Below are 12,197 nucleotides of genomic sequence, written 5' to 3' on the forward strand. Positions count from 1 at the left end.
TCCATACCCTAAACTGACACAGGCTTTTGTGTCGGGGAGTAAAGCTAGACTAAAACCTGTCTGGATACTTCTGCTTTGTAATACAGTCAGCTCTTGTTTTTTTTTTTCCAGAGGAAATCTGAAGAAGCACTTGGTGCTCTTGAGTAGAGCAGCTGACAGTATATGTGATGGTGACATAGTGGACAAACAGATTCGTAGCAAGCAAAACTGGAACCTTCTTCCAACACAGGTGAGCACTTGACACTCCTTTTATGTGCTTTATGGGTGTCCAGTGTAAAAAGCTGATCCCTTGAAATGGATGTTTCAGGGTAATTTATGACCTGTATAGTTCATACTTCACGTAGTATTCTCTGTTCTGCTGGTGAATAGAGTAGTTCCCATATTCATATTGTTGAACCTAGGCTGTATCATGAAATTAAGTCGTCTGAAACTTGGAAAAGCTTGACCCTTCTTTATGAAGCACAGGAGCACGTGGCACGTATCGCCTCTGACGTGCAGTTACCAGCCTGCTCAGTTTTATTTCTGTGCTTCCTATGCCAGCCTCTCCCCAGGCCAGTATTTCTCCCAAAGCACAGAGGACCGAAGCTTTGTCACTGCACTTCTTTTAATGATACTGAAACATTGTCAAGTCTTGTGCTTAGAGGATTGACTGGCATCAGAGAATGTACTGTAGATGAAGTTGGAAGGGACCTCTGGGAGGTCATCTAGTCCCTGCCCCTGCTTGGTGCAGGTTCAAACAGATACATTGCTTAGGAACTTGCCTAGCTGAGCTTCTGTAGCTGCGTGGTGGTTTCGGAAATGTCTCCTTCACCCGGCCCATCCGCTGGAGACTGCAGCGCTTGTCTGTGTGAAGTCAGCTGGTTGTCTGACTGCACTCTAAAATGAGAAACAAACAGGCGGCTTTTTTTTTTTTTTTTTTTATTTTCCACCTTTTTATTTTTAATGGCTTTTAACCCAGGTAATTTCACAGATATTTTAGAGCATTGTAACAAATAGGGTTGTACAAGAGATGAAGCTGTAACCTAAAAGGGGTCGAACAGAAACAAGCAATCAAGAAAGAGTTCTCTTAAAATGAGCTGTTTCCGCTGTGGAGCTGTACTGACCCCCCCTTTCACGTGACAAGTAGGGCAGCATGTCATGGTGTCAGTGAGACTAATTCACCGTGGCTTGCGTTTGGCATGTGTGTTACTTTTGCAGGCTATTTATGCAAGTGTTCTCCCTGGGGAGCTGATGAGAGGTTACATGTCCCAGTTTCCTGTCTTTCCCAGCTGGCTGGGGAAATTTTCATCCACAGGCAAACACGATCGTATCGTTCAAGAACTGGCAATGCACATGAGTCTCAGGTACTACTGACATTCCTCTTCTGGCTTATATCGACACGGATATTTAGTTCTCGGGTGGGTCACTACCTCCCGTTAGTTCCCTGCCATGCTTGGTGCAAACTTAAGAGTATATTCTGTGAATATCCTCGTGTGGTGTTGGTGACACCTTAGCACTTAACCTGGACAGCAGTCAGACTGCAAACACTAGCAGTGTAAGTCGGAAGTACTGTGACTTTTGTTTTTTTTCCCCCTGAAGTTGTTTCTCAGTCAGGGACGTGTTTTCCCCAGAGCGGTCGGTGTCGGGACCCCTCGTGCTGGGTGATCCCTGCTGGGGGTACGGCAAAAGGAGTGGCCCACTGCAACTGGCACTTCACTCTTAAGGCAGCTGGTTATTCATTCGCTGAGGGCCTACCTACGGGTTGCTTGTGTTTACAAGTGAGTGGTGGTGGTTGTACAGATTTACTTACTCCTTCCCCTTTGACAAAGGACCCAGGTGTGCAAGAGGACAGTAAATATGGAGTATTTGTCGTATTTGCGGGATGCGCTTGTCCAGCCCTTGAAAGACTTTGGAGCAGATGGCGTACAAGAAGCTATAACATTTATGGACTCTTACTGCTTGATGAAAGAAGATGTTGACAATATAATGGAAATAAGCACATGGGGAGGCAAACCCAGTCCGTTTTCAAAGCTGGATCCCAAGGTAAAAATCACTAGTGAGTTTTTCCCCTTTTTCCATATCTTTAGGAGGAAATCCTAAAATAGCAGCTGTGGTATGGATGTGCTTGAAGTTGGTGCAGCTGCGAAAGAGTAATTTTATTAACCATAATTTAATCAATGGTGGTCTTTAAATCGGCTGTCAGACATACTACTGAAGGTTTTAGGGGTATGTCCTACCAGCTGGTCGGGCTGTGCTTGGTTCAGCAGTCTTGCCTTACCCCTGTTGTTCCTGGTGTGAAGGATCCCTGGGAGTCGGCTGTGCCGGGGGGTGGAAGGGGAACACCGAAGGGCCGGGGCAAGCCGGTGCCTTTCTGCGAGCTCCTGGCTGTGGGCTGCGTCACCTTGGTGCACAGCACTGCCGTCCTTACCGCCGTGCAGAGGAGGAGGGAGGCACAGCTGCACCTGTCGGGGTGCGGGCGGGGGGATTCGGGGGCTGGCCTGCAGCTGGCCCCTTTCACAGCCCGGTCAGACTGAGCTGCTGGAGCGGGGGCGCTCGGTGTGCCGCTCCTCCGGGATCCGGCTAGTCGGCCTCAGTGGCTGGGACCCTTGGCGGGTACAACGTGAGCGGAAGCTCAGGGCCCTGCTACAGACAAGGCAGGTGTGAGGGCTGAAGGTGATCTCCCCCAGCCCAGGCCCGGTGCTCGGGGAAGGAGAAAAGTCTCTGCTGCCCTGATGTGGCAGGTGGTCGGTGCTGCCGAGGGCGGGCGGCTCTGGTGTGAGTGACTTGGATTGGGTGGCAGCGGAACAGTGCTGAAATTATTGGAGGCCTAAGTGAGAAGCATCTGAAGATGCACCCTCTGCCTGAGGGTTGTGTTGGACTCACTTAAAATGAGCCTTCAGTGTACAGCTCTTAAGTGCTTTCTGTGTCCTTCTGAGATAGCGTCCTCTTCTACGTACCTTTGGTTACGTCTTCCCAAAGGAAAGATGATGTGGCCTCTCCAGCTGAGAGCTGGTTAGCTAACAACCTGCAGTTCCTAAGCTGACGCTGATAGCATTTCCTTCCAACCTAACAGGTCAAATCAGCCTTTACGCGGGCCTACAACAAGGAGGCACATCTGACTCCATATTCACTTAATTCAGTCAAGGCATCTAAAAGGCAGTCGGGCTCTGTGGCGACCTTAGAACTGAATGAAGACTTGAATGTGGAAGACATCCAGTCTGATGAGGATGAGCAAGATACTGTTGAAAGTGATGCAATGATTAAGGTGACTTAAGTTTCTGCAGTGTTAAACTACCACACTAAACTTGCCTCTTAGTTACCTTTCTGGGACTTGCAACGTGTGAATTAAAAAAAAAAAAAAAAAGTAAATACAGAATACTTCATCTCTCACTTTTAAATTCCTAACTAGTAGTATTGTGAAAAAGTCTTAAGTAATTTCCATCCCTGGTCTTCTGCCTGAATGTTGGACCAAAGCGAGGCGTCACTGTGAACTGGGGCACACTGCACCCAGCTCCCGGGGGGGGGCTGGGGGTGGAGCAGCCTTGGGCCTTGGCCTGCGGTTGGGGACCTGAAAGGGGAGGGCAAGAGAAGAGAAACCTGAAAGGGGAGGGCAAGAGAAGAGAAACCTGAAAGGGGAGGGCAAGAGAAGAGAAACCTGAAAGGGGAGGGCAAGAGAAGAGAAACCTGAAAGGGGAGGGCAAGAGAAGAGAAACCTGAAAGGGGAGGGCAAGAGAAGAGAAACCTGAAAGGGGAGGGCAAGAGAAGAGAAACCTGAAAGGGGAGGGCAAGAGAAGAGGTGGATTTTTCTTTTACCACTGACTGTGTTTTGACTTAGGCTTTTGTCAGGTTGCAGTTGGATTTTAAACTGTATATTCTGTTTGTAGCAAAAAAAGGTGAAGTCTTCCAAGCTGCCCAAAAGAGAGAAAAATGAAGAAACAACAAAAAAAGAAGGGAAAAGAAAAGATAAAACAAGGCGTTAAACAGAATAAAATCTTGCTTTGAATGCAGCTTTGCTTATCTAACGTCTGGCTGGAACATGAAACAGATCCAGTGCTGGAGCCGGGAAGGTAGAACCAGTGCGTTGAAAATGCTCCTCTCATAGAGGTGAGGTAGCTGCTGTACTCACACTATGCCACGCCCTACTTACTCACTCCTAACGTGCTACAGCATTACCACATATAAATACCCTTGTGCAACAAACAGGGGGGTGCATGAATACCATGAAAGTGGGATGCTTTGTTACTTGGAATTTATGCTAAGTCTTCCTAGGAGTTTTTTTTTGTTTTTTTTTTTTTTTTCTTTAATAAATGCCCTGATATTCTGCTGAACTCTTGTAAATAATCCATGATGCAACCCCCCCCCCCCCCCCAAACCAAAATTGCGTATTTGTACATTATAGAAATTAAGCAGTGTATAAAATGACAATAAAATGTTTCACAGGAGCCTTTTTAAAGTTTTGGTTAAGTTCGTGAAGTGTTCTGTCTGTCTCCCTCTCTTTGCTTCCAAGGTTTGGGTTTTCCTTCAGTACAGGCTCTGGTGTTATTCTTTTCCTACAACTTCTCTTTTGGTCAGTTAGAGACACAGAAACCAGTGAGGGATTGAGTTCCAAAATGTGAGGAGCCTGTGCTTGTATGAGCTGTATTGTTAAGTATTCCCTTCTGGTGTTCATTAAAGGTAAGAAATGTTTAATAGAAAATAGTGATAAATGTTCAGAACTGATGTTGAAAAAGAGAACACTGGGCTGGCTGCTTTGCCACTCCCGTAACCCAGAACGCCCCTTGGTTTGGCTTTGGCGTAGATAAAATGCAAATTTTGCTTGGTAAGAATTATCAATCAGTTTTTTTATTACTATAATAAATCAAAGTACAAAATTTATCAAAAGGTAAATATTTACAGACTATCACAAAATAGAAGTGACATGGTGGTGGTTATTACATGTCTTTTCCCCACTAGGATTTAATGCAGTGATGGAGCTGTCCTTGCTGCGTGCCAGACAACGCAGGCAGTTCTGAAAATAAACAGAGCAGGTTAGTCGTCTCCCAAGACAGCAGTTCTGTGATGCAAACTACAAGGTTTTCTCAGATCAGAAAAAAAAAAACCCCTAACAAACCTCAAGGTTATTGTGGTGTATATATAATACTCCTTGTGTGTTACTTTGACCTACAGTTAAGTTTTCACATAAGGGGTGCAGATGTCAAAATTAATGAGGAACTTTGTTAACTCACTTTCAGTTACCGTTTCTTTAACAAATCCGTAAGTCTTGGACTCTTAAGTGTGTGGTATAGACAGTCTCATTCTTAGAACTATGAGTCTTTCAAGCCAATACTCTGTGGCTGTTATCCTGTGATCTATTCTAGGCCGATAACCCCAGAAGCTGAGATCACATAACCTGTGTTTTCTTAGATCTGCTCCCTCCAGGTAGCATCTCTCTCTTCCTACACTTAGTTGGCAGATCTGCAGGTGGATTTGATGATGCTGAGATTTCTCTGTCACTAAAGCACAACTGGTGCTCAGGACCAGTTTCAAACCAGAACGTGGTGCCGATGATGGTGTGATCGTAGAAGTAACCTGGTTTAAAGCCTCACAACTGGACTGATGTAGCCACCAGGTTAGTTGCAGCAGCAAAATCTATTGGTGTTGGCAGGCCTGAGGGCACGGCTGGGTCTTGGTGACCTGAGGCACAGCCCCAGGCTCTGAGTTACGGCATTTCCCTCGCTGGGAAAAACACCTGATGTTCTCTGGAATGAGCCCTGTTAAGTAAAAATACAGGCTCTAGCACATACCTGAATTTATTGGTCCCCATCTTCTGGTCTGAGGTACTGTGTGCAATCATTTATTTTCTTAAGATGAACGACGTTAATCCTTTCAGAACACATTGGACATACGTTTTCAGTCTGCAACATGCTGTTTTAAAAGAAGGGTGACTGGTCAAATAAGGATTTCAACGTTTTTCAAAGGAACAGCTGGGCCTGAGGCAGAAAACATTAGAGCAAAGTTCTGACCTGTGCTCTGTAACAAATACAGGCCGGAGCAAGGGCTGCTTCTGCCTAGGTGGAGTGAGGGTTGGTCTGTTTGTTTTTAACCTTTTAGAACAACCACCTCACCAGGAAGACTGATGCTGTTTGCATGGGCATGAGGAAAATTTGGCAGAGGAGTTTGGGCTAGAACCTGGGTTTGTGCAGCTTCCCTGCTCCTGACAGAGGTGATTAGTGCTGCCCCAGTCCGTACCCGACGCTGTGTATTTTGTTTGCTTTGGTGACTGCTGCTGTGCCTGGGGTGCCCCCCAGCCCCCCTATCAGGCTGCCTTCCTGGGAGGAGCCTGAGAACTTACACCCCCACCCCTCCATTTTCATTCCTGTTCCCGTTGGAGCCCCGTGTCTCTGGCACAGTTCCTCCGTTATCGTAGTTTTTGGTCGACACTGAAGCGATGTTCTGTGAGTACATTACATGAAACTACCAAGTAAGGGGGATTCCTCTTCCACCCTTCCCTCCCAGCTGTTACACAGTTTAGCACCAAATGAAGCAGTTTGCTAAAATACGAACAAACGCTGGAATCCTGCAGTAGCACAAAAATCCCAACTTACCTTTTGAATTCCGAGTAGAGGGCAGGAAAGTCACAGTGTGGGCAGACTGTCCAGTCATCCCGTACCATGTGTCGCCCCTGCGTGCAAAAGTGCAGGTAATGAAATGGCAAGTGCTGCCCTCGTACCCCGGGCACTGAGGTTTGTACCTCTTGTTGTGAGAAAGTCTCAGCAACTGACTTCGAAAGATCTTGAGGAATTGAAAACCCCAAACTGTGTTAAACTGTAGTTTGATTACTGTGTAAATTTGGTAATGAGAGAAGACGCTTTCAACGAGATACAGTGTTTTCATTATAATTTGCATTCCTCTTAAAAAAGAAATCTAAGAATGTATTGAATTATAACTTTAAAAAATTCTTTTAGTTTGTCAACTCTAGACTGTTAGCTGTAGATCAATGTCTAGAGATGTACGTAAATCCGCTGGGATTTTCAGTGTTGCATCTGTCATTCAAAAAATGTCCCCAAAGCGCCATCACCTGAGCCCAGGAGGTGGCATTCAACACTGTTGAGTCTGTGAGCACAGGGACTGCTTGGAACTCACCTCTTTCAACAGAAATGAGTTCTGCTTTTTTAGGGTGCTGTACTAATTTGCTTTTGATAGAGAAAATTCATATGTACATTTTTAATACTATAAAAATGCAACAGCACCTTGAACTACGTTGAGAGATCCATGCGCTGACAGGATATGCAACAGCAGACTGTTTTGACACTGACTATCATAAGATATTTGGAAGTGCTGCACTTCTAATGATGTTACAAATACCTGTGATGTAAATGAGCTATAACCAAGATGGAACCTAAATAAGTGATATGAAATACACATGACTAGGTATGTTATATTTGGCTTATAAAGCTGTAGTTAAAAGCCTTCGTTTTTTTCCTTAAGACAATACTTCTAAAATACACTGGTCATCTTACTCTGCTAAAACAATAGAGCAAACAGATAGAAAATTGCTATTAATATTTTTTTGTAACAATCCTTTAGTTTTAATAAAGAACATTAACTCCACCATTTGATTCCTGCTCAAGTAAGATTTGATTTTTCTGTAGTTCTAGTGTGACAAATCGCTTGGATCTAGGAAAAAATAAAGCGTCAGTTATACAGTAGCTAAAGAGTCTGTACTGATGCTGGTACCAGTGGGATGCGCGGCTCTTCCACTGGGAAATGCACCCCATCCCTACCTTTTCAGTACATTCTGAAGTATCCTGAGACAAAAACGTTACAACTTCTCACTTCTGTAAGGGTCGGTAATGTAAGAAATGCTGCGGTCGGTCCCTGGCTGAACCATTACTTTACCTGGAAGTGCCTAAAAATTCTGTTACATTCTGGGCGTTCCCCAAAACAGGTTTTTGAAGTGGGGTTTCTGGTGGGTGTTTTTGTTGTTTGTTTTGTTTTGTTTTTGTTTAAAAACATCTTCCTTTCACTTGAAGTCTTGGCAGCCTGGAGTTCGGGGGAGGAGGAGGGCTGTGCCCTCCCAAGCTGCCGTACACGGGAGGAGACGGGGGCCCTTCCCTCCGCTGTTACTGCCCCGAGCCCTGGCGCAGGAGGGCACCGGCACCAGCAGCGCCTCCTCTCTGGCCGTTCTCCCAGGGGCACCCACAGCACCCCGCGCCTGTGCCGCGTGTGCCCGGTGCACAGCTGCCTCCTCAGGAAGCTGAAGGCTCCCAGAACTGCTTCGTGATTTTACCGTCACCTTTAAGTGCCTGCAGCTTGCAGGTGGCTACTAAGGACACTCTAGGATAGCTAAAGACAACAGGAATGTTTTTTACTTACTTGGTAACAGCTTGGAAACAACCAAACCCAGCAAACCAACCCGCAGAAACATCTAGCTTGAATTTACTGGCAAACCAAAGACGTTCAGATGAACTTATTTTGAGAAGAAAGGCTTTGTGTTTGGTTCTGACGGTGCAGAAAACAGCAGACACTCACAGTTGCGATACAGTAGGGGAGATTGTTTTTGCAGCCGGGACACAGAAGTTCACACTCTGGGAGCTGGAACGCACAGTGTGGACAGGCTGTCGCTGGCTCTTCTGTCTCTGTTGTGTCTGGACGTCTAGAAGTAAGATACAAATGTGAATAAAAACCTCAAGCACTTGGAGCTTGAACAAAGATGTTTTACAAATGCCTTTGGTATTTAGCAAGCGTTCTTCCATGGAGTTATCTGCATGGCTTCCAGTTGCTATTCTATATTCTACCAGACAATTCCTTTTAACTATCGCCCAAGGTTTGTCACAATTATGTAAAATCCAAAAAGAGGTCATTTTCCATCTAATTTGAAACAATACAACCTTTTTAAAGCTGTAACAGATCATCATTCTTTGAAAGCTTTCAAAACTCACAGTTTATATGCCTAGAATATAAAGCTGTGGTTTCTCTGTTTCACCGTTATCCTGTGGCAGGAGTGACCGCAAAGAACCGAAGTAACAAGAAATAAACCTGGCAGGACTATACAGCCTGTAACTCTGCCTTTCACAAGCTTGGGGGCTTGTGTTCATCCACATGTCTGTCAGAAGGATGGTCCTGATCCAGACACCACAGCTCCCGGGTTAAGGGCAGCAGCAGGAGACCTTTCACATTCCTTATGGGACCTTAACATTTAGTCTTCACTGGAACACTTACAGATGAAGAGCTTAGAATCACTTTTAGTGTATTTTCCAATGAAGAGGATACATCCCTTCTAATGTTTACCCTAGATGGCTTCCCCAATTATCTTAATACTCTGTAGAAAGACAAATTTCTCTTTAGACACGGACGTTTCCCTCACAATGGCCTGTTCCCTTGTCTCCACTTACAAGATCTGAGATATGGATAAACGTGATACATTAAGAGCAAGTCAACATGGCTTTTAGCATTGATGCCATTTTAGAAGCTTACTGGAATGTTCTAGAAATACTAACAAGCAGGTACTAGGGAAGAACTTTACATGAATTAAAAAAAAAAAAGGTTAAAAGATACTAAACGGAATAGGATAAACAGTTCTCACAGGATGTACCTGTGGTGACCTGCTGCTGCTCATACAGTACAGGTGAAAATAACGTGATGCCACAGCTTGTATATAATATGCCATCTGACAGGGGCCAGAACCAGCTTCAAAGAATTCCAGAAGAACTTTGTGACAAGAAAATACAAGGGTGGGGAGAAGCCAAAGCAAGGCCTCCTGGAAGAAAGTTTCCACATATAAGAAGATGGACTCGCAACTGCTGTGGCTTAGGAGGAGGATCTTGCAATTCTAATATATGCTATGAAACCATCAGCTTGCTTTAAAAACAGTCTAAGGAGGGTGGAACACAGAGTCACTCTGCTACTACATAAACCCATGGGTTGTCCACATCTTAAATACAGTGTGTAGCTTTGGTCCTGCCTCCTCCAAAAAGCCTGTAAAAGAGTTTCAGGGAAAGACCGTATGGATCAGTATCCATAAAAGAACAGCTATGTAAGCTGAGACTCTTCAGATCCTGAAAAGATATGACTGAGGGGGGGGGGGGGGGGGGGGGAAAGTCTATAAAATCGTAAGTGACACAGAAAAAGCTAGATCTCTCCCAAGAGGAAAACAACAGGGCATCACCTTAAACTTGCTAGGGACCAGTCTTGTCACAATGGAACATCTTGTCGAAGGAGTCATCTGTTGCTAAAAATGCGCACGGCTTCAAGCAGCAATACTGGATAACCTCATGGAAAGCTTAGAGAATTAATAAACGCGCAAAATGCCCATGTGGGTTCAGCAAGTCCATAGACTAGCAAGTCAAAATGGTTAGAGGCTAGCAGAATAAGCAAGAAAAGCATTACCTGTGCTTGCCCTGCTCTTAACACACTCACCCACGCGAGGGTCTACCAAACCAGAACTTCAGATAAGGAAGAAAATGTTAAGAATTCATCTATTCTATTTGTCCTTTCATTCTTTTTTATCTTAGTCGCTTACTCAGTAGTCTAAATCCCAGAAGAGCACGATGCTGTAGTAGCGAGCAGTTTGCATGTACATTCCCAACTAGAGAACAACTAAAGCTGCGTGGCTGCGCTCACGTCTGCACGGACAAGATGGAAAACGTTCCTGCTTCTTAGGGAGCATTTCACATGCATGCTGCTTTTAAGGTTTATCACATCCAAGGGAACAGAAGAGCCTTTAATTTTCAGAGAAGGGGGAAATAGTTCTTTGCCTTCCAAATTTCAGACGGTGAAATAATGTGAAAACCGGATAAAGCCTGTAGGCTTTATGAGCAAAAATGACAAATAAAGCCTTGATACTGTGTACATTAACGCTGCTCACCTGACCATTGCTTCAATTTTCTTTTTGTATTTAAGATCTATTTTATTACGATACTCGGGTCTCATCAGCATTGCAGCAAAATTGAAGGCTGAGTTCTTCAATCCTGCTCTATGACACTCAATTACAGCCGAAGTCAAAATTGGCACAATGTCTGTAAGAGAACGAAACAATGATGTCAAACACTAATTTACCAATATTAATGTTGAAAGCCTTTGAGCTAATACAGCTAGAGAGGTACTGATGAAAAATGACAGTATTTTTCTTCTTCCTCGTGGTAGAGTTGCACAATTTCTGCAATTCCTGTAACCACGTAAAAGAAAATCATGGTTTCACCTCTCGCTGCTTTGCATTCCTGAAGCTCAGCATGGCAGCAGCAACGTTTTGATTCGAACCATTTCTCCCAAATCCTGTTTGCACTGCTTGAAGTCTACATTTCAGTCTACATTTTCCACGTACCCAGAACAATATTCTCAAAAGAAGATGGATTAAAATTACGTGATAAAGTCACGGCATCGACCACTTCACCACGTGCGATCCGGAGTGCTGCTGTGCGGTTCAGGCGGCTCGGTACCGCAGTGGCGGGGGGTGAGGAACCCACCCCGGAGGCCCTGTGTGTATCGGAGCGCCATCCTGGGGAGGATGGCAGAGCACACGGTGTGTTTACACTCGGCCACGTGCCCTGCAGGATCACGGCAGGACAGCGTCCCGTTAATGACAGCAATCATTCATTAATTGCCCGCGGAGCACAGCATGCTCTTCTATACTGTCGGCACGTACGTGATGGGAACTTGCTGATGTTGTTGGCCACACGTATAAGCATCCGGGCTCCCTTCATGTGATCACCGCGTTTCACGTGAGTCTGGAACACAACAAACACCCTGAATTAACTGCGGCTTTCAGAGAGCAACCCCTGCAGCCCGCTCCTGGCAGCCCCCCCCCCCTCCCCGGGGAGCCGCACACCCGCGGCTCGCTCACAAACCCGTGGCGTGGCGTGGCGTGGCGTGTGTTAGAGCAGGGCCCGGAGGCTTCGCAGTGCCCCTCTCCCAGAGCAGCCTGCCCGGCCCTCAGCCCGCGCTCTGTCCGCTCCTGCCTCGCCGCCGCCGGCAGAGAGGGCGGCCAGAGCCCGGCTGGAGGCGGAGCGGCTGTCCTGACCGGCCCTGCGCTGGCTACCAGAAATCATTCGAGCCTCCCGGCTTAATTTCATTTAGAGAAAAGCAGCAGCCTGCCTACGAATAATAAATAATTAAGGATAGTGCTAGCGGCATAACGTATTTGTAAGCATGAATGCAAAAGAAATGAATACGCTAATCAAAGAGGCAGAAGCAACCAAAATGTGCGGATTGTCCTTTTTAGCGCGCGCTTGGGTTCTGAG

At 45.7% G+C, this 12,197-nt stretch overlaps 2 protein-coding genes across 5 annotated transcripts in view; one reads left to right on the plus strand and one right to left on the minus strand.

Annotated features, from left to right (window-relative positions):
- RFC1 (replication factor C subunit 1) overlaps positions 1-4,421 on the plus strand; it is a 42,822-nt gene extending 38,401 nt beyond the window's left edge. The window contains exons 21-25 of the mRNA XM_032998980.2: positions 112-229; positions 1,198-1,343; positions 1,809-2,022; positions 3,053-3,244; positions 3,864-4,421. Coding sequence (XP_032854871.2) covers positions 112-229; positions 1,198-1,343; positions 1,809-2,022; positions 3,053-3,244; positions 3,864-3,959 — 766 coding nt within the window. The 3' untranslated portion in view covers positions 3,960-4,421. The remainder of the gene's footprint in view (positions 1-111; positions 230-1,197; positions 1,344-1,808; positions 2,023-3,052; positions 3,245-3,863) is intronic.
- The window catches only part of WDR19 (WD repeat domain 19), a 46,724-nt gene continuing 38,778 nt past the window's right edge, over positions 4,252-12,197 (minus strand). For 3 of the 4 annotated variants that reach the window (XM_042807598.1, XM_042807597.1, XM_042807599.1), the window contains 6 exons: positions 11,603-11,684; positions 10,826-10,976; positions 8,491-8,614; positions 6,564-6,640; positions 5,763-5,883; positions 4,252-4,987 (listed from right to left, as the gene is read on the minus strand). In XM_042807598.1, coding sequence (XP_042663532.1) covers positions 5,769-5,883; positions 6,564-6,640; positions 8,491-8,614; positions 10,826-10,976; positions 11,603-11,684 — 549 coding nt within the window. In that variant the 3' untranslated portion in view covers positions 4,252-4,987; positions 5,763-5,768. The remainder of the gene's footprint in view (positions 4,988-5,762; positions 5,884-6,563; positions 6,641-8,490; positions 8,615-10,825; positions 10,977-11,602; positions 11,685-12,197) is intronic. The other variant, XR_006166995.1, reaches the window with a different exon arrangement.

This window comes from Tyto alba, unplaced genomic scaffold (genome assembly GCF_018691265.1).
Source record: "Tyto alba isolate M040663 unplaced genomic scaffold, T.alba_DEE_v4.0 Super-Scaffold_6, whole genome shotgun sequence".
NCBI classification, from domain to species: Eukaryota; Metazoa; Chordata; class Aves; order Strigiformes; family Tytonidae; genus Tyto; species Tyto alba.